Source organism: Bos mutus, chromosome 15 (assembly GCF_027580195.1).
Source record: "Bos mutus isolate GX-2022 chromosome 15, NWIPB_WYAK_1.1, whole genome shotgun sequence".
Classification (NCBI taxonomy): domain Eukaryota; kingdom Metazoa; phylum Chordata; class Mammalia; order Artiodactyla; family Bovidae; genus Bos; species Bos mutus.
Window position 1 is genome coordinate 30,661,245 of NC_091631.1, and position 21,330 is coordinate 30,682,574.

Below are 21,330 nucleotides of genomic sequence, written 5' to 3' on the forward strand. Positions count from 1 at the left end.
CTAAGTTGTGTCCAACTCTTTTGTGACCCCACAGACTGTAGCCCACCAGGCTCCTCTGTCCATGGGATTTCCTAGGCAAGAATACTGAAGTGGCTAGCCATTTCCTCCTCCAGATGATCTTCTCCATGCAGATCTCCTGCATCAGCAGGTGGATTCTTTGTGTTTAAACACAGACTAGGTGACCACTTGCCGGGAGTGTTTGACATGGGTAAATGGATTAGATTTAAGATCCTTCAATAAGCATTTGAATATCTACTCTACGATAACTACTGTGAAAGATTAGGTGCTGGGAACACAGAGGTGAAAAATAATATGGTCTGTCCCCTCAGTAAGTTCACTGCTCACTGGGGGAAACAAACAATGCAACACAGTAAGGAAAAGCAGGTCCTCAGATTCTGTGCTTATGACTCACTGCTGAGCAGTAATATGGCATTAATTAAAATTGGAAAAGCAGTTTATAAGCAAACAGTACTGTCAGGAGCTATTGTATTACTGCCCGGCCAGGACAGACAGTATGTCAGTTAATCTTTGCAATTTAGTCAACACTTCCTTAAACCTGAGTAGAATCCACATCTACAAACATTCTCATTTATTCAACAAATATAATCAATGTCTGCTATTGCCAAGCACTGGGTAAGGCAGAGGAATGCAGAGATGAGAAAGACAGTTCCTGCATTCAAAAAATTAGAACATTCCTCTTCATCTTTTCTTATTCTCTCTCCAACCTTCCATTATTGACCAGCATGTGTATGTGCTCATCGTGCCTGATTATTTGTGACCCATGGACCCGCCAGGCTCCTCTGTCCATGGACTCTTCCAGGCAAGAATACTGGAGTGGGTTGCCATTTCCTGCTCCAGGGGATCTTCCAGACCCAGGGATCAAACCCATATCTCTTGCATCTTCCACATCTCCCTCACGGGCAGGCAGATTCTCTACCATTGTACTGCCTGGGAAGCTCTTTATTGATCAGAGGACACTTTAAATTCCTTCTGGAAGTAGATGAGTTATTAAGTAAAAGGTTAATTTTAAAAAGAAAGAGTGAGCTGGGGGAGGTGGGGCGGTGGGAGGTTTGTAATGGGAAATCAAATGGGAAAAACTGTAGACATGTAGACAGGGTGTCTGCCGGAGTATGAGACTCTGACTGCACAGAAAGTCAAAGGTTACAGTATTGGAGGTTATACGTAGGCCTTTTTGTCTACAACTTTCCTATCACCATTTTTTCTACTCTTATCCTAAGATTATGAGCACAGATTATTAATAATAATTACACCTTCATTCGGTCATTCTCTACCATTTACCGAGTACCCAACAGGAATTACAGGACTCACAAAGCAAAGTAAAATACTTTCAAAGCTGCAGGAGACCTCTAGAAGTCATGTGGTCCAAACCTATCATTTCAAAGATGAAGAATTAAGGTGTGGAATCTCTCATAAGCTCTTATCTTCAAACATTTATTGAGTCATACTCTATGCCAGGCACCAAGGATATAAGGATGGATAGGAAAACAGCAACTGACTTTATTTTCTTGGGCTTCAAAATCACTGCAGATGGTGACTGCAGCCATGAAATCAAAAGATGCTGGCTCTTTGGAAGAAAAGCTATGACAAAGCTAGACAGTATACTAAAAAGCAGAGACATCACTTTGCCAACAAAGGTCCATATAGTCAAAACTATGGTTTTTCCAGTAGTCATGTATGGATGTGAAAGTCAGACCATTAAGAAGGCTGGGCACCAAAGAATTGACGCTTTTGAACTGTGGTGCTGGAGAAGACTCTTGAGAGTCTCTTGTACGGCAAGAAGATCAAACCAGTCAATCCTAAAGGAAATCAACTCTGAATATACACTGCAAGGACTGATGCTGAAGTTCCAAATACTTTAGCCACCTGATGCCAAGAACCGACTCATTGGAAAAGGCTCTAATGCTGAGAAAGATTGAAGGCAAGAGGAGAAGCAGACAACAGAAGAGGAGATGGTTGGATGGCATCACCAACTCAACGGAGATGAGTCTGAGCAAACTCCAGGAGATGGTGAAGAACGGGGGAAGCCTGGAGTGCCACAGACCATGGAATTGCAGAGTCAGACACAACTGAGCAACAAAAAGCACTTTCAAAGAGAACTCAGTCTCAAAGAGTGTGATTCCGAGTCAAATCACCTCTGTAAATGAAGTCCCACCCTTACACAGTAGAAATATCTAGCATAGGACAGCATGGGAAGTTATAGTACTCATACTGCCCACAGTGGTTAAGAGTACAGATGCTGGAGTCATCTTGGATTTGAACCCTACCTGTCACCTACCATCTGTCCAAATTAGGCAAGTTACTTAAATCTCTGTGCCTCAGTTTCCACATCTGTAGAATGGATATAGCCATAATAATATCTATCTTGTAAAGTTGTGGTATGAAATTAGATAATGCATAGAAAACACTTGGCACAGGAACTGGCACATAGTAAGTACTGTATCATTTTGCCTTCAGCACTCTCCCGCTGAGCCCTGGCCTTAGAATCCTTCTGAACACAGTCTTCTAAGCATCTATTATCATCTGGCTGTCTCTGAGATAAAACAAAATCTGCTATTCCTAATCTAAAACCTAGGTCTATCATTTATAACTAGTTTTTTTTTTTTTGCACACTACATTATGCTACTACTCATTTTAAAATGATTAGTCTTTAAAAAGTCTTTAAAAAAAATCTGAAGATACATGGTCAGATAGCCAAGATTAAACTTCAGTCACACATGCCTCAATCCTTCAACAAGCTCTTGATTTTCCCTAGAGAAGAAAATCCCTGGAAACAAGGAGCATTTATCAAATGTCTACAGGGAGAAACCCATGGGAGGGAAAACAAAAAACAAAACAAACAGTCCAAGATTGCTACTTTGAAAAAGCAACAGATGGGAATATCTACAGTCTGCCTGAGAAAAGAAGATATGATACAGATTGCCACTTCCTCCTTGATGTACCTATGGCACCTACTCCACTGACACAGCACCTGTGACACAAATTTGTACTTATCACTCTCTACCCAGGCTAGTCTGTGACCTCCTTGAAGGCAGTTATCACACATTATCCATCATGATATGATCAAGCATAGCACACTACCTGGAACAATTAATTAAGTTTGATGAATTGATAAATGAATACAGAGAAAAACCATGAAAGACAAGGAAAGAGGGTATTAGTGTAGATCAGACTAGTTCTACAAGAAAAGAGCGCCTTGGGCTTGGACCTTAAATACACATAAGATTTGGAAAGACACAGGGAGAAAGGGAAGGTACTCCAGGCAGACAGGACAGCACAAACAAAGGCCTGGCAGGAATCAGAAACATGGTTCACTGGATGTCAGAGCTTTAGCCACGATTTAGTTCAACAGTTCAATTCTCATAGGGATGCTGTAAACATTCAATTTTTAAAAAAGCACATACTACTAAGGAGAGGAGTGTATTACCACTATTCAAAAATAATAATTGTTGAACACTGTTCGGTGCCTGCTTTATGCCAGGCCCCACACCGAGTGAAGGGACTGTGACCACGAGCAACACAGACCTGGACTCTGCTCTTGGGCAGCCAACAATCTAGTGGGGAAGACACAGACAGTTAAAATAATGCTTGGTAGATGTGGGCTAGAGGAAGTACAAGGAGGCTGAAGGAACATAAAATAGGGTCACCCAATCAGTGGACAGTAAGAGAAAGCTCCCTGGCTTTTAAAGTGTGGTTTGAGACACTCAACGGGTTCTGAGTCCCTTCAAAGACTACGAGTCTTCAAAGTGAGTTTTTTTTTTTTTAATAAAGGGTTTCATGACTAAGGTTTAAAAACCACCAATCTAATCCAATCTTTTCTTTTAACAAGAATAAATCAGGGCCCAGAAGAGGTAAATGATGCACTAAAGGCAACAATAAGTTAGCTGTAGGCTGCTTTGAACTTGATCTGGAAGCTACTCACTGATCTACATGATATCATATCATTTTGGCAGATGGACAACTACTGGGAGCAGACACATCCAGAATTCACAGGAACTATCCAGGCAGGCAGGCTGGCCCCAATAGGATGCTGAAGTGCTTTTTTAAGCTTAGGTCCCAAGCCAGGTCTCCATGCCAAGATGGTGCCTCCAATTCCTCTAATGGCTGGCCCACTACCCCTTCACGAAGGAACTCATAGGCTCCAGGAGTAAGTCAGCTTCCAGGCCTCCAAGCTGGTATCCATGCTTTATCCTCCCCAACACGCTCAAGCACCCTATGGTGTTCAGCAAGTGAAAGAACTTAGCCAGTCATCACAGCCTGTTTAATACCTAGCCTGAGCTGGCTAGACCCATAGCTTATCTCCCTAACTGCCACTGGGCTGGTCACTCCCCATGACCAGGGAAGGGCTCAGCAGAATCACGTTATTGGTAAACTAAAGGATCTATATAGAAAAACCATATTCTTTTAGTTAACCCCCACTCTGAACCTCTCAGGAATGAAATGCTGCTTCACATATTTGTGATGGGTCCTTTGTAGATTAAGAAAGGGGTAGTTTACTTTGGTAAGATGAGTCTGGCTTGAGAATGGAACCTAGGTGCTCAGCATAGCACGGTGGTGTAAAACTTAGTTCTGCACAGCAGAGGCAGACTCTAGCTGGAATCTGCACTTCCCCATCATGAACTGTTGGAATCCTGGGAATGCCACTTAGCCTCTCTTGCCTCAGTCTCCTCATTTACAAAATGCAGTAAACACCAACTAATTCACAAGGTTGCTGTTAATAATAAATGAGATAATGCAGGCTTTAAACGGGAGCTGGTTTATGATAAGGGCTCAATAAACAGTGGTCTTTTCTACTAGTAGCTCTTTTCCTAAGCCCTCTTTTCTATTCAGGAGAAGCAGTAAGTGAAACCTAAACTACCTTAACTACTATAGAAAGTAATAATGAAAAAGAAAAAAGGAAAGGAAAAGAATATGAATAAACTAATGGCTGCTATTCCAGATTACTTATGCTAAGGACATCTGATACTGGAAAACAGATCAGATATCCTAAAGAAATCAGAGCATGCAGTCTTTCCATAGAAGTGGCATCTTAGCTAGGTTATCCATTACTTTTTTATAATCTGAGCTTCACAGTAGTCTCTCTACCAAGTAGAAAGTGTTAAAGGAGAGCAACTCTGATACCACATGCTTCTTTGTAAACCTGACCTTTCATTTTTCAGCTTCAACCCATCTCCATCATAAAGACTTCAATGACTCTCAGCAGATTTGAGTGCTTGTCTCTAGCGCCCCACTGAATCTATTACACCCTTCCACTATAAAAAGTATCTAGTATTGCAGCGGGCCATTTGCATGTCTTTTCTCTACATTACAAATTGGTAAAGATCCTGTCTTACTCATCTTTGAATTCCCAGTGCGTAATACATGGAAGATTCCCATAATTACAAATTAAAGGATGGATTTCACCTTCTGTTTCACTAGTTAAGGATGCTAAAAAACAGCTGGGGAAGCATTAGTAGAAACTCACTCACAAACTAAGGTCAGCCAGACCATACCCCTGCCTCTCCCCCTCCTTATTTGAGCTTGAAGGGAAAACTGTTACTGCTTCCCAGAGTTACTTTCTTAAACACACAAGGAAAAGGACAGAACCAGTCCACATAGAATTTCCAGACAGCAGATTATATTATTTCTTACTAAATGAAACAAGGAACAGAAGTTTCTGGGATGAATGCTAGTGCTTCATATAAAGTTGACTTCTAGGCATGACACTCTGGAAGTATAATTATGATACTAGAAGCACTTAGGTTTTTAAAACAATAAGGAAGATAAGCAAAAATCAAAAATAACCTAACTTCAAAACTTAAGTTATTTTCTCCTTTGCCAAAACGTTTGCTCTTTATCTCAACGAACCCTGGTATATGTAACTGATATCAGCTCCCCCCGGACCCCGCCCTGGTTCAAAGGATCATATTATACATGATTAACAAAGCATGTATAATAACCTAAACACATTATTTACTTTTACCAAGGCACTTTCAAATACATCTCACTGAACTACAGGCAACCATAATCACAGAAACTTAAAGCTGAAAGGGGCTTGGAAGTCATTTCCACAATTACCCCACTTCACCAACCAAGTGGTATCCAAACACTCCTAGTTTTTAGTGACTGAAAGATATGGGTCTAAAACGGTTCTTTAAAAATCTCTCCCTGCTCTGACTACTTGTCAGTTTCTCAGTCTCCTCTCCCCATCTTAATGTTCCCAATCAGGTAAACCAAAACCTCCAAGTCATCCCACCACCAAACAACAAGCTTTGCTTCTCAAGTCCACTTCTACTCCTTTTCTCTGGGCCTCATCCCCAATCCCCACCCAGCCAAGGCCTCTAAGAAGCTGATCCCTCAGAGATCCCACTGGTTCCATCCCTGACAATCAAACCCCTTTCTCCTATTCCTCCCTGCTGTCCATATGCTGTCATGGGCAAGACCACTGGCACCCCTAGCCATGAATGTACCTTTGGCCTCGGTATTTTTTCCCTTTCCTTTCTCACCTTCTCTCTCTGCTTCTCAGCGCTGTCCCTTCATTCCCTTCAAACTCAATGTCTCCTTCCTCCTAGTGATTTCCTTCAAGGACCACTGGTCACTGAATACACCCGTTGTTAAATGCCTGTTACGTAGGTAAAAGAGACACACACCCTCAACAGCTCACTCTCAAAAAACTCGTAAATCTAACAGGAAAGAGGGAAAGGGTGAAAGAGAGAGAATCGCTGATTCTTTAAGACTCGACTCCTCGGAGAAGCCTTCCCTACCCCAAACTGAACTGGTCCCCTCTTCTCAGTGCCACCGTCTTACCTCCGATGAAAAGACTTCTTGTGCGTCTCCCACCACCATACCTTGGGTTCTTCTATGGGAAGGTCCCTAGCACCTACTCCTGAGCTTCGCTCAAAGGTGATACTGAAACTCTTAAGTGAGTGAATGGATAAATTTCGCTATACAATCGTTCATTCACCCATTCGTTCTATCATTCGTTGACCAAAACTCTATCGAGCCCACATTACGTACAAAGTTCTAGAACTTAAAGCGCTCTAACATAAAAAATAACTCAAACCTGTAATACTGGTAGATAAACACTCTTTCCTGGTCCGCGTCCCCCGCCCCGACTCCAAACCCAGACAGTCCTTTCCTTTCCCTCAGTGAAAACCCAGCTTTCCCTCACAGAAGTCTACGCCCCTCTAACTCAAACCACCTGGCAGCCCATCAGTCCTCCCCAGGACCCTTAGCTAATAATCCTAAATCTTAACAGCCCCACCCCTCTGGCTTCTCTCTCTGTCCCCCACCTCCACCCTTGAGGTTGCTGCAAATCTTCTACCCCATGACTGCCTCCGAGTCCCCGAGTCCCGGGTACCTCAGATTTCCCTCTCCGCGCACCAGCTCCCCAGTTGGCTCCTTCCCTCTAAGGATCTCGTCTCTCCTAGGACCCCTACTCCCGATACCTCCCCTCCCTTCCCTTCAGTTTCAGGTTGAGTCTTTCTTCTCCTCAACTCTCAACTCTTCTCACCTCATCCAGCTCCCGTTCCCCGGCAGCACCGGCTCCAACCTCCACCTCCACCACTGCCGCCATCTTCACGGCTCTCCCCCTCCCCGCAGGCCCCGCGCGAGCCAGCTGCTTCCGCCGCTCAACTGCTTTTAGCCAATCGGCTGTACAAGCTTCGGCAGAGGGGGCGGGGCACCAAGACAGGCAGAGACCCGAAGGCAACTAAGAGACCGTCTGCCTGCTACCCACTTAAAGGTTAAGGAGGGGTGGGTTCCGTGTACTTGTAAGCTTCGGCGGCGGAGGAGGGATCTTGGGAAATGAGAAATTAGCCTTGTATTATTTTCATACAAATATGTCACCAATTTTCCCCTGTGTAGAACCAAAGAGAAGGGCACCTAAGCTGTCTACTTTGCAACGCTCCCTCAATGGGCAACTCGAGGGAAGCGTGGAGACTACGGACTACATTTCCCAGAATGCATAGAAACTGACCCGGAAGTTTAAAGTCCGCTCTCTCAGGGAGATTTGCAATGCGTGAAATATACATAAACCACCCGAATGTATTTTTCTGTCTATAGCACGTGTCTTCTTACCTTGGTGGTAGTCATTTTCCGGAAACAGCGGTTTCTTGAGGCCCCAGAACCTGTTCCTGGGCTTCGGGAGGCGGAAGAGTGGTGCTTCGGGTCAGAAGGCGGAGGTTAGAGAGCCAAATTGGCGGGAGAATTTTTTTTTTTTTTGGTCCAAGATCTAAGGCAGCGGTGGCACTTCGAGGTCCATTATCCCGGGTGAGGGTCATTCGGGTTTTCGATGGGGAGGAGAATGGACAAAAGGGAGGAAGGGTGGCCATAAAGGAAGTGGACAGAATAGCGCATTCCGAGAAGCGGTGAAAGAAAGTAGCGGCTTAGACTCAGGAATCTGAGAGCTGAAGAGTCTTGCGGGACTTAAACCGCCCCCAAACTGCTTCTTAGGCTCTCACGCCTCCGGATCCATTTCACACATCTTCGTATTCTTTACTGTGCCCACACACTGCGTCCGCAGCTTCTACCCTTACTCCCGTCCTGCACATCTTACTCACTATGCTGCACCCCAGCTTACAGTTTTCCTATCTCATTTCCAGCACCCTGTTTTTTTTGTACATTGTACATCTGAATCCTACACCTCGCAACCCTGTGGTCCCTGCTTACACTTCACCCTGCCCCGGAGGTCCCGGCTGAATCCACAGCATAGATAGGGCTAGGATGTCTTGTGGGCTCATTTTATTAGATTGACCGTCAACTTCATTTGGGACCATCTACATTTATTTAAAATGGGAATTATATTTATTATGTGAAACTGGGTACAAAGAATATTATAAACACCGTATACTCACCACCCCCAATTGACGATTGACATCATAATCTATTTGCATACTCATTTTTTAAGAAAGATAATATGAAACAGAAATGGAATTTATCTGTGTCCTTTAGTATCAGATTCATTACCCTTTCATTCTCCCTAGAAGCAAGTCCTATAATTAGCTGTGTATTCTCCCAGTCTGTTGAAAAAAAAAAAAAACAGTGTGTATTCAGTGGGCAGTACAAGTACTGTTTGATTTCATTTTGTAAAGAAACTAAATGCTATTTTTCTATATATAGTTATTTTTTTATAACTTATTCTTTCACTCTATTTTGGGAGGAGGCAGTCTGTCCATGTTTGCATATATTTACATCTAATTTATTCCTTTTAACTGTTACATAGTATTCCATATGATACAGAACATTTCATTCATTCATTCCTCAACTAGTGGACATTAGAGTTTTATGCTTTTTACTATTAGAAACATTACATGTATCTTTTTATGCACAGGAGCTAGAGCTGCACTGTTTAAGTAAACCAGGACAAGTGGCTATTCTTGAAATGTAGCTAGTCAGAATTAAGATGTGCTGGAAGTGTTTATGAAAGAGCCCATTTCCCCATATTATTGCTACTCCTTCATATTGTAGACTTTTCTATTTTTTCCAGTCTTAGAGGAACAGGTATTTGCACTTTCCTTATTATCAGTGAGGCTGAGCACTTTTTTATATGGGGTATTGGTCATTCAGATTTTATCTTATGTGAACTGTGTGCTTATATTGTCTCCCCAGTTTTATATTGGACTGCTTGCCCTTTTCTTGCTGATTTGTAGTATTTAAAATTTAAAAACAGTAGCAGTTTGTGGCCCATTATTGGTTGATGAGTTTGTTGTGTTTGCCAGAAACTTCTGCGCAATTCTGATTGAATTATATTGACCTAAGAAGTACTCTTTTCAATGGCTATTTATTTATGCCTACTGTGTCCCAGCATCTCTCTGAAGTGTGGGAGATGATGAGCATGACAAATATCCATATCCTCAAAGAGCTCACTGCTCAGTGTGGGTACACACAGGATAAATAAGCTGGTGCCAAAAAATAAGAACAACAGCATATGCAAGGGCAGTGAAGTCAGAAAGCACTTAATCCTGTGAGAACAAGCAATTTGATAGATAGTGATCTTCATAAAAAATACTGTATATGTCTTATTCACCACTGTGTAACCTAGTCCAATGTCTGGTACCTGCTAGACACCCCCCTCCTCAAAATATTAGCTAAATAAAATATCTAAGATTGACAGCTTCAGGGTCCCCAAGCCTGGAGTGTAGTGTTGAGACTGGTTCAGTCAGATGTGTATGTTAGTTATGAGAGATGGTGGAGTTTTTCCATCTAATCACAGGTGTATACTGGGAGTTTCTCCAAAACAGAGACCCTATCTATGTTATTTATTTTTCTGTCTCCAGTATCTAGCAGAGAGTAAGAAAAATTGTTGAATGTTCAGTGAGTTCCTAGAATGAGAGTAATCAGCTTTAGTTAATCTAAAGGCCTGGGAGGTGACTCGGGACTCACCCTGACCTCTTCTTTCTTTGAAGCCTTGGTACCATCTTGAATGTAACCTGTGACCTTTAGAATGGTATTCATTAGACTTTGGTTACTGCTGTCACAGCAGCTACCTCACTCAGAGCATTCCATGACGGCTGACCATTTGGAGCCTAATTTTTATGGTCATTCATTCAGCAGACACTGGTTAATCTGAAACTATGTTTCTCCCTCTTAATGAGGATACAGAAATAAATCAAACATGAAGCCTGTCTTCCAAGAGCTTACAGTTGGTCAAGGGACAAAAGACATATGCAGATCATTGTAATATAGAATTGAGAGGAGGGAGCTATCACTTTGAGTGCTGAGCAGAGTGGGGTGACATTTGGCCATCAAATATGCATTAGATTTGTCAGCGAAAGAAGGAAAGAGCATTCCAAGCAGAGACAATGGCATGAACAAAGTCTCAGAGGTGGGAAAAGGTTTTTTGGTGGGAAGGACACAAGACCATTATGACATGAATATATCGAGGTCATGGACTCATTTCAGGGACCAAGTGAGTGAAGAAACGTGAGTGAAAGGGCAGGTAAATATTTGAAGAGAGATCCCATCTAAAGACATTCTGACAACTTTAAAACAACTCTCTCTGCCCAAGGAATTGTTGAAGCTAGGTGATGCACTAGAGTTCATTATACTAATATATGTGTGTGTGTGTGTGTGTTCGCATATATTTAAATTTTTCCATAAAAAGTTTAGCAAAAGACAAAATACAAATTCCCACATGAACTTTTAAGATTAAATAAACAAAGTAATTACGGTAAAACATCCTCTGCTGAAAGGAATAGTAAGAGATAAACCAGGAAATGGACAGATCTATGTTGTAGATGCTTTGAGGGGTCAAACTGAATTAAAATTTATTTAGTCCTACCATATAGCAAGGGATTTGCGTATGTCAGCAAGCCCTTGAAGATCTCTAGTAGAGAAGTAACTTAATCTAAGAGGATTCGTTTTATGGGAAGAAAAAAAAACAAGAATCTTGTATCCCTTATTTAGTTGAATGTTTGTTGCACCTCTTTACTATGTGCTAGGTAGAATCTAGGGTTGTAAAGATGGATAATTTCAGGCATAGTTCATGCCTTGAGGGTTCACCTTCATGTAAATCCAGCATCTGCATGTTTATATATATATATATAAAATATATATATAGTATAATAATTCTATTTATAATATATATATGTTGGTACTTGCTGCTCTATTGCATTCCAGTTGTTTTACTTTTGTTGGAATTTCATCAGCGACTCTAGATCTGCTCCCACCACCCCACCAACCCCATCATGGTCATCAGAAATAGTGACTGATGTACTGATGTAAATAACTCCTGTTACCAGAAAAACATTCAAGGCTTGTTTACTTTCCTTTTGTTCTCTTCTTCAGTAGTAACATGATGATTCCTTCTCTTCTGGAAGCGGATGGGACCAAAATATAGGCACCAAAGTGGTGACAGAAGAAATCTCAGGAGAAAGCATTTTGCCTTGTGCTTGGGACAGCTGCTGGGCCCACCATGGCTCCAGTGAGAATTAGCCACGTGGTGTCATTCTCCTCTCAGGTATGTTAATTAGCAGGCATGGTTTTTTCTTGGTGACTGAAAAGAGTGAAAGAAAAAAAGGAGACAGCTCCACTTTCAGAAAACTCCCAATTCAAAAGAAGAGCCATTGTCCCTTCTTTAGGAGTTCAGAGTCAAAGGCAGGAAATGCAGCTCTTGCCTTCAGGTTGCTCTCAGAGCAATGCAGGATACCTGAAAGCGGGTCTCAAAGGTAAAGAAGGAAGCAACCTCAGGATTCCACCCTTCTCTGGAGGCAGCTGGCAACGCTATAGGCCCAGAGTCCCTACCAGGGTCCCCAGAAGGGCAATTTAGGCACACTGTCGTTGAGATCAGGCTAGGGCACTCAAGGTCATCCCTGACCTGTAAGGATAACACCACTGCCATCAAAGGGGATCTCAGCATCCCTCCTGTGAATCCACTTCCAGGAAATCGCAGTTATCCCAGGTAGTGCTAGATGCTGGGCCCTGTCCTCCGCTGTCATCTCTCTATCCATTTCCTACTCCTCCCCACACTTCCCTTTCTGTTACTCTAGTCCTTCTCAAGAGGTGCCATTGGTGTTTTGTGTAGAAGTCTTCGTTTTTATAGCGATATCCTATGCCTTGTAAGATGTTTAGTATCCATGGCCTCCAGACCCTAGTGACAACAATGCTTCCTAGTCACTATGACAGTCAAAAATATCCCCACATTTCAGAAAGCCCCTTAGAGAATCTTTAAGAACTACTGTGTCAACTCCAAAGTGAAATAAAATAAAAATTACCGTTATCTTTCTTACCTACATGGTCAGCCTACATGGTTTTCTTCATGGACTCAGCCTCATGAAATGCTAGAGGACATTAGCTCTCTTCTAATATTGTGAATTTCAAGCTGTACTCCTAGAAACCCCCTTCTGGAAGTTGAAGGGAAGCGCCAGAAGTATGTCTCCGGGCTCCTCAACCAGTGCTTTAACCATAGCTCTACTTTTATTTTTGAAAAATTTTTAAATTATTTGATAATGATAAGTAATATTGATAATTAGTATCAAAATATTTTTGAAAATATTTATTATTGAAAAAATAAATAATCTTTAGTGTAAAATTTCAGTTAAAAGGAAGGGTTTTATTGCTAAAACAAAAAAATAAGATTGAAAACCATGAATCTAGTCTCCCCCTCCTTAACTTAGAAATTTAGACCCAGGGAGAAAAAGTAGTTTGCTCAAGGCCTTTCCACCAAAAAACACCTGACTTGGGTCAGAACTGAGAATTTTTATCTCAGTTTTAATATTGTTGTCTTTGAACAAATTACTTTATCTCTAACCATCAGTTGTAAACTTAGAGTAAAAATCTTTGTGTTTTTTATCTCATAGGATTACTTTGAAGATACATGTCTGTGAAAGCACCTTATAAATGATATGAAACAGTCATCCCTCCATATGGATGGGTTCCACATCCCCAGATTCAGCCAACCACAGGTCAAAAATATGCAGGGAAAAAAATATTCCAGAAAGTTCCAGAAAGCAAAACATGAATTTGCCACATATTGGCAACTATTTACATAGTGTTCATATTGTATTTATAACTATTTACATAGCATTTACATTGTATTAGGTATTATAAGTAATCTAGAGATGAGTAAAGTACACGGAAAGATACACATACATATCCATTTTATATAAGAGACTTGAGCATCCACCGATTTTTATATACAGGGGAGTTCTGGAACCAATCCCCTGTGGATGCCTAGGAAAGACTGTAGTATTATGTGGTGGTTAAGAATTCTGAATTCAGACACCTAGAAGTTCCAACTTTGGTTGGTTATTTGGTCTTGTGGACTTGGGTAAGTTTCTGAACTTAAGCATCTGTTTGTTCATCTTTTAACTAAGAAGCAATGATAGTAACCACCTAAAGTTGTTATGAGGAGGATTAAATTAAGTAATGGAAACCAAAGAAGAGATAAGCCATATCTGTAAATCCCTTGGTACATGAGAGATGGACTCCTGTCTAAAGTCTTCCATTAGGATCCTGGAAAGGTTTAAGAGTATAGAGATCCCTCATTCATGGACATCCTTTTTTCCCTTGATGAGGTTCCTCATTTTCTCCTCCTCTCTCTGACTTAGGATCCCAAATATCCAGTGGAGAATTTGCTGAACCCAGACAGTCAGAGGGGACCTTGGCTCAGCTGTCCTCAGGACAAGAGCGGGCAGCTGAAAGTGGAGCTGCAGCTGGAGAGGGCAGTGCCCATTGGCTACATTGATGTGGGTGAGTGAGTTCTCCAAGGCCTGGGAACCTCCGTGGGGAGCACAGGAATACCATTCCCTCTCAGGGCTGCAGCAGTGTGTTTGAATGCAGTCTCGCTGAACAGCCTTCCTGGCGCAAGCCCTACCTGGTGTGAAGGGGATATGTGGCCCTTGCCCCTGGGGAAGGCATTTGATATTGCTGAACCCTGTGAATGCCATTCCCTTAGTTACACAGCATACTTGCCTTGCTTTGATCTGAGTGGTCTCGGTGAAGCCTTAGGACATTAACAAACTTAAGTGCCAACAGATAGAACTTGTATATGCCTCTAAATATTAGTGGTATATAGCGGTGGTCCAGTGGTAAAGGCTGTACTTCCACTGCAAGGAGCTTTGATCCCTGGTCGAGGAACTAAGATCCTATAAGCCACACAGCACGGCCAGGAAAAAGGTAAAATTTAATTTAAAATTTTAAAAATGTATATATATATATATATAGGGGGGGACTTCCTGACGGTCCAGTAGTTAAGACTCTGCGCTTTGTACTTCCACTGCAGGAGGTGTGGGTTTGATCCCTGGTAGGGGAACTAAAATCCCATGTGCTATGCAGTGCCGTCAGAATATTAAAAACGGAAAACTGAAAATGCAATTAAAAATAAATATCAGTGGCAGGAGGATGCTTGGGGATAAAGTGTGCAGGTTCATGCAGGAAGGCTCCACAGGAGTTTTGGGTTAAGGAGGCTGGCCTTAGAATTCTCTAGAAATAGAGAATTGACAAAGACTGTCTGTCTCAGCTCTGTCAGGACAGAGAGACGTCAGGCTCCCTAGCAAGGATTTCAGAGAGAGACAGAGTTTAGCACTGCCCACCAGAGCCAGAGGACAGGGAAACTGTGAGTCTCTTGGGTAAGGAAAAGTTTCTGGCTGGGAGGAACACAGTGAGCCTTCATTTAGCGGCTGAGGTCCCATCCCACTTCAGTTACTGGCTCACTGTGTTGCTCGACCTCTCTGGGCCTCCCCTGAGCTCTAGAATGGAGGAATGTCCTCTGCCCACCGATCCCCTTGTGGGCAGTCAGGGGAGCCCGTCATCCCACCTTCACTTTCTCGCAACCTTCTGTCCCCAGGTAACTGTGGTTGTGCTTTCCTGCAAATTGACGTGGGTCGTTCCTCCTGGTCCCTGGACAGACCTTTTGTCACCCTGCTCCCTGCAACCATGCTGATGTCCCTGGCTGATTCAAAGCAGGGAAAAAACCGCTCAGGGGTCCGCATGTTTAAAGATGGTAAGGAGAGGGAGTTCCCTGGTGGTCTGGTGGTTAAGACTCTGTGCTCCCAACGGAGGAAACCTAGGTTTGATTCCCTAGTCAGGGAACTAGATCCATGTTGTAACTAAAAGATTCCGTGAGCCAAATAAATATTAAAAAAAAAAAAAGATGGTGAGGAGGGCAAAAGCAGAAATGAGAGACTGAGAGAGACAGTGGTAATGAAAAAGAGAGACACTGGACTCTAGAGGGCTGTGCCAGCTGGAAGGTGTGTATTGTGGAGGGAGCCTAAGCAGGGGCTCACTTACAGCTGTCGGGGGGATAGGGTAATGAGTGAACCACTGCCTGGTGTGTTTGTGTGTGAGTTCTCTGTGATGACAATACCTGATAGAGGTACTGATACCTCTATCATACCTGATACCTGATAGAGATATTTACGAGCTATGATTTATATTTACACATAACATGTGATTCAGTGAAGCCAGATATAGAACCCACACCTGTGATTAGAGTGTTTGTATAAATGTGTATAGGGCTTCCCCGGTGGCTCAGTGGTAAAGAATCCGCCTGCCAAGCAGGAGATGTGGGTTGGATCCCTGGGTTGGGAAGATTCCCCTGGAGGAGGAAATGGCAACCCACTCTAGTATTCTTCTTGCCTTGGAAACCCCATGGACAGAGGAGCCTGGCAGGCTGTAGTCCATGGGGTCACCAAAGAGTTGGACACGACTTAGTGACTAAATGACAACAGCAAATACACGTGTGTGAGTGTAGGAAAAATATTCCTGTAAGTGCAGGAAGGCTGTGTGATGGTTGTGGTTTCCCGAGTCCTCTTCGCTGCACATCTCTGTGTTCACTGGGCACTGCACAAGAAATGCGTGTCTGATTCCTCGCCTCCAGGGACGTGCAGTCTAGGAAGGACTCATTCGTCTGTGTCTGAATTGGAGGCATTTGTAATGTTGTGAAGGAGAAGTGACCTGGGATACGAGGTGGGATACGAGATGAGGTATACTTAGATCTGGGAATGGAAGATGAGAAGGGTCGGGAGTACTGGCCTGTGAGCCAGTGATCAAGCATGTAGAGCAGGTAGTGCCTTGAGGGAGATTGAGGTCTCATGGTCCAGGAAGGGTGGATGTAGCTCAGCTGATCCACTGGGCAAGTGGTCACCCCAGACTCCAACCCTCCGGATACCCCCTGTTAAAACGAGACAGCGGTAAGGTCTGTGGAGAGGTATGGACCGAGGATATAGTCATGCTGGGAACAGCGTGGCACCAGGACAGAGGAGCGACGGTGGGAAGGCAAGGTGCTGGGTCTGAGAGGGCCCTGACTGGCCTGCGTGGTGCTGCCTGATCCTGAGTGCCCGAGCCTGGGAGAGGAAAGGCCTCCATTCTCCCTTAGGGTGGAATTCACTCTGTAGTCCCAGTCCTTTCTTTCCTCTCCGCAGTACTGACCTTCTCTCCCTTTCTCCCAACCACTCATCCATTTCATTTCTCCCTCATTTCCTTCTTGTTTTCTCCTTGAGCTGACTTCCTGGCCCCAGCCTCAAGTGAGTCATGGGATCGACTTCGCCTGAGCTGCTCCCAACCCTTCACACGTCATCAGCCCTTTGGCCTGGCCTTCCTGCGGGTGTGTTCCTCTCTGGACTCCTTAGACGACCCTGTGGAGGGTCCCTCGGTCCCTGTGAGCTCAGGGCTGAGCCAGGTATGTACCATGGGGGACTTAGCAGGTCCCAGCCTTTTCTGTTTCTAGTTAGGAAGCTGGTGCTTGATTTAGGGATGGATACACACACACACACACACATTCAAATATGAATATAAGTTCTTCCGTGATGGTCCAGTGGTTAAGAATCTGCCTTCCAGTGCAGAGCATGCAGGTTTGATCCCTCATGGAGAACTAAGACCCCACACGCTACAGAGCAGCTAACCTTGTGCACTGCAGTGAAGACCCAGCACAACCAACAAGAAAGAAATTAATTAATTAAAAAAAAAACAGGGCATCCCACTGGCTCACTGGTAAAGAATCCACCTGCCAGTGCAAGAGACACAGGTCTGATCCCTGGTCTGGGAAGATTTCCACATGCCACAGGGCAACTAAGCCCATGCACAACAACTGCTGAGCCTCTAGAGCCTGGAAGCTGCAACGACCTACTGAGTCTACATATCATGACTACTGAAGCCCACACACCCTAGAGCCCATGCTCCGCAGCAAGGGAAGCCACTGCAACGAGAAGCCCACACACTGCAACTCAAGAGTAGCCCCTGCTCTCTGCAGCTAGAGAAAAACCCTCATAGCAATGAAGGCCCAGCACAGCCAAATAAATAATAAATAAGTAATTATTTAAGAAACCAAATACTAACATAAATAGGCTTGTGGCCCTTTCTCACAAATAGGCATGAACACCTTTCCTTCAGTCTCACACACACAGGAGCCAAGCGAGTGAGCCTTCGGTACAGTGTGCACAAAGCTGTGGACCATTTGTTCTATTGTTATTCAGTCGCTGAGTCATGTCTGACTCCTTGCGACCCCAGGGACCACAACACACCAGGCTTCCCTGTCCTTCACTATCTCCTGGAGCTTGCTCACACTCATGTCCATTCCGTTGGTGATGCCATCCGACCATCTTATTCTCTGTCGTTCCCTTCTCCCTCCTGCCCTCAATCTTTCCCAGCATCAGGATCTTTTCCAGTGAGTCGGCTCTTACCATCAGGTGGCCAAAGTATTGGAGCTTCAGCATCAGTCCTCCAATGAATATTCAGTGTCGATCTCCTTTAGAATGGACTTGTTGGATCTCCTTGCAGTCCAAGGGATTCTCAAGAGTCTTCTCCAACACCGCAATTCAAAAGCATCAATTCTTTGGTGCTCAGCCTTCTTAATGGTCCAACTCTCACATCCATACATGACTACTGGGAAAAGTTTTCTAGTTATTTTTTTCTTCTATGGCTGATCTGACTCCTCCTGGTTTCTTACCACTTATGTCTCCATTTATCTTTCCAAGTTAATACCCTCCACCATAATTCACTCACAAATATGAAGATGTAATCACACAAGGCTAGAGCCAGAGAGTTCTAGAGATTAAAAAAATACTTAGAGATCATCAAGCCACAACCCCATCATTTTATATCTCAGATAGGGAAATGTATATATTTTAATTCACAGAGCAGAGTAGGGACCGGAAGGAAGCCAGGTCTCCTGCCATTACATCACAGTGCTTCCTGTGCACACAGTACATTTTTTAGAAGCTTCATTTGGTAAAGCCAAAAGAATTTTGATTCCCAGGAGTGAAACTCACAGGTGTTGCTCCTGTTGAGGTTACTGGAAAAAAAAAAAAAACAAGAGACCACACTTTGGGAAGAGAAGATGGAGTTGGAGCGGATAGAGTGGGAGAGGGGCTTTTGTCACACAGCCTTGGGAGAGGCCCAGAATGCAAGGTAAAGCCTGAGATTTACTCTTACCCTGTGGGAAGGGCTGAAAATGCAAAAAGATCAATGGAAGCAGTTCTCTGTGCTCTGCCAGGTGCCAGGATTGTCCCTGTGGGTTCCGGAACTCTGTGGCCTGGCTGTTCAATAAAGTAGGAGCTCTGGGAGATTAGGGACCTGTTTGTCTTGTTCCACCAGGCATTCCTGGCAGCTAGGATGGTGCCTAGAGCAAAGTAGACTTTATAGTATAAATGTTGATTATATAAATAACCTTTCAGAGGGGAGTGGTAGGTAGGGTCACCATAAAATTTATCATCCAATCTGAGATACTTCAAGAGCCAAAAAGAACGCTATTAGTAGTTATACTTAAGACAACAGACATAAAGCAGGGTGTCCCGGGAAAACTAGGACATCTGGTGTCCTTAATGATAGGCTAAATGAATGCTTCCTAGAGTCTTTTCCATTCTGGTCAGATATCTAAATTACTCTGCACCTTTAGGGCCATGGTGGGATCAAGCAGGAGGCAGTCAGCAACTCGGAGTCATGTCAGACATTGAACAGCAAGAGCAGAATGACGCACATTCCAGGCCCTTTCTGATACCCCAGGGAGAGGAGTCCGGAAATATTTCCATAAGAGAGGGCTCATGCTGCTGCTGCTAAGTCGCTTCAGTCGTGTCCAACTCTGCTCAACCCCATAGACAGCAGCCCACCAGGCTCCCCCATCCCTGGGATTCTCCAGGCAAGAACACTGGAGTGGGTTGCCATTTCCTTCTCCAAAGAATGAAAGTGAAAAGTAAAAGTGAAGTTGCTCAGTCGTGTCCGACTCTTCGCGACCCCATGGACTGCAACCTACCAGGCTCCTCCGTCCATTGGATTTTCCAGGCGAGAGTACTGGAGTGGGGTGCCATTGCCTTCTCCGAAGAGAGGGCTCATACATGGAAACAAATGGATGGCACTCCGTTTTATAATTTAAGATGTCTCAAATGCCATAGACTTTTTTCTAATATGTCATTCTAATGGTATATTATTGTGAAAGCACTATATAAAGGCTTATTACTCTGTGAGGTAAGGTCTTGCATGATCTTTGATTTTCCAGTTAGGAAACAGAAGCACAGAGAAATGTAGTAGGTGTTCCAGGTCACTGCCAAACAAGTCCTGGACTGGATTGGAACCCAGGCCACTAGACTCCACTTAGCCTGTGCTTCGAAGCTCGGTTTGTGATAACATGCATGCGTGCTTAGTCACTGCAGTCCTGTCCAACTCTTTGCAACTCTATAGACTATAGCCTGCCAGGCTCCTCTGTCCATGGGATTCTTCAGGCAAGAATACTGGAGGGGGTTGCTGTGCCCTCCTCCAGGGGATCTTCCCGACCCAGGGATCGAACCCACGTCTCTTTATGTCTCCTGCATTGGCCCGGTGGGTGCTTTACCACTAGTGCCACCTGAAAAGCCTTCAATTCCTGATACTTAGTCTCATTTATATAGTTAAAATTAGAAACCCATCTCTACATACCCATCTAGTAACCCTTTCAATTAGTATTCATTCTGAAATGTATGAGACAAGATAAGAAAAGAAAAAAAACCTGGAATATTTTAAAAATAATGTTAAGTCCAAGATGAGATTGTAATGGTATATTAGAAAATTGTGAATGTGAATAAAAATGCTACTTCTCAAACTTGTAGAATGAGGTCAAAGTCATACTTTACAAGAAAGACATATATATGTATAATTCCCTACAAGAAAGAAAGACATTTTACCTTTAAAAGAATTTGTGAGGGAATTCCCCACAAATGGTTGGAACGTGGAGCTTTCACTGCCAAGGGTCCATTTCAGTCCCTGGTTGGAGAACTAAGATTCCACATGCTATGCAGTGAGGCCAAAAATAATAATAAATAAAAGAATCTATGATAGAAGAAGGAGAGCTTAAAATTAAAGGAATTTTTTTTTCATTTAAGGGAAAAAAGGAAATTTGGAAAAAGATAAAAAGGAAAAAGCCACAGATGAATTGACACAGATAAATTGAATTTTGATAAATTAAGAATCTGTAGCATACCACATGAATAAAATCGATGTAGAAATTACCCATACTTGATTATTGCTTATAGACATTTCTGAATTTAGAAGCCAAAAGGTTTATACGATGCCTGTTGATAGTTCCAGTGTCTGATGCTAGAAAGAGACATGGGATATCTATATGCACATCTTTTCATAGATAGCTAGAAGTGGTGGCTAAAACTGGTAGGTTTTTAGTTGCAAGTGAGCAAAATTGTTCACAAAATAAATCCTACTGGAATTTAAACATTTAAAAGAGAAAAATGACTGAAATATCCCCAAATAGTTCAAAATAGAACTATTTTTAAATATAAAGAAATACCTATGTATGTATAATTTGTTTCTCTCACATGGGTATATAAAAATGAGTGATTTTTGTACCTACATGAATCAATTTTATATGTGTTCGATTTATGTATGTACAAATTTTAAAAAATATGTGTTGTT

General features: G+C 43.0%; 2 protein-coding genes across 4 annotated transcripts in view; one reads left to right on the forward strand and one right to left on the reverse strand.

The window, feature by feature from the left end:
* The window catches only part of RNF121 (ring finger protein 121), an 82,039-nt gene extending 74,409 nt beyond the window's left edge, over positions 1-7,630 (reverse strand). The window contains exons 1-2 of one of the 3 annotated variants that reach the window (XM_070383798.1): positions 7,511-7,584; positions 6,504-6,619 (exon numbers count right to left, since the gene is read on the reverse strand). Coding sequence is in view for 2 of the 3 variants with exons in the window: in XM_070383797.1 (XP_070239898.1) it covers positions 7,511-7,573 (63 nt within the window). In the remaining variant the exon portion in view is untranslated. Of the gene's footprint in view, positions 1-6,503; positions 6,620-7,510 lie in introns of all 3 variants that reach the window. The other 2 variants (XM_070383797.1, XM_070383799.1) reach the window with 2 other exon arrangements.
* A 333-nt stretch (positions 7,631-7,963) lies between these two features.
* The window catches only part of XNDC1N (XRCC1 N-terminal domain containing 1, N-terminal like), a 38,009-nt gene continuing 24,642 nt past the window's right edge, over positions 7,964-21,330 (forward strand). The window contains exons 1-5 of the mRNA XM_005908731.2: positions 7,964-8,268; positions 11,785-11,956; positions 14,046-14,187; positions 15,284-15,439; positions 16,938-17,116. Of these exons, the coding sequence (XP_005908793.1) occupies positions 11,912-11,956; positions 14,046-14,187; positions 15,284-15,439; positions 16,938-17,116 (522 nt within the window). The 5' untranslated portion in view covers positions 7,964-8,268; positions 11,785-11,911. The remainder of the gene's footprint in view (positions 8,269-11,784; positions 11,957-14,045; positions 14,188-15,283; positions 15,440-16,937; positions 17,117-21,330) is intronic.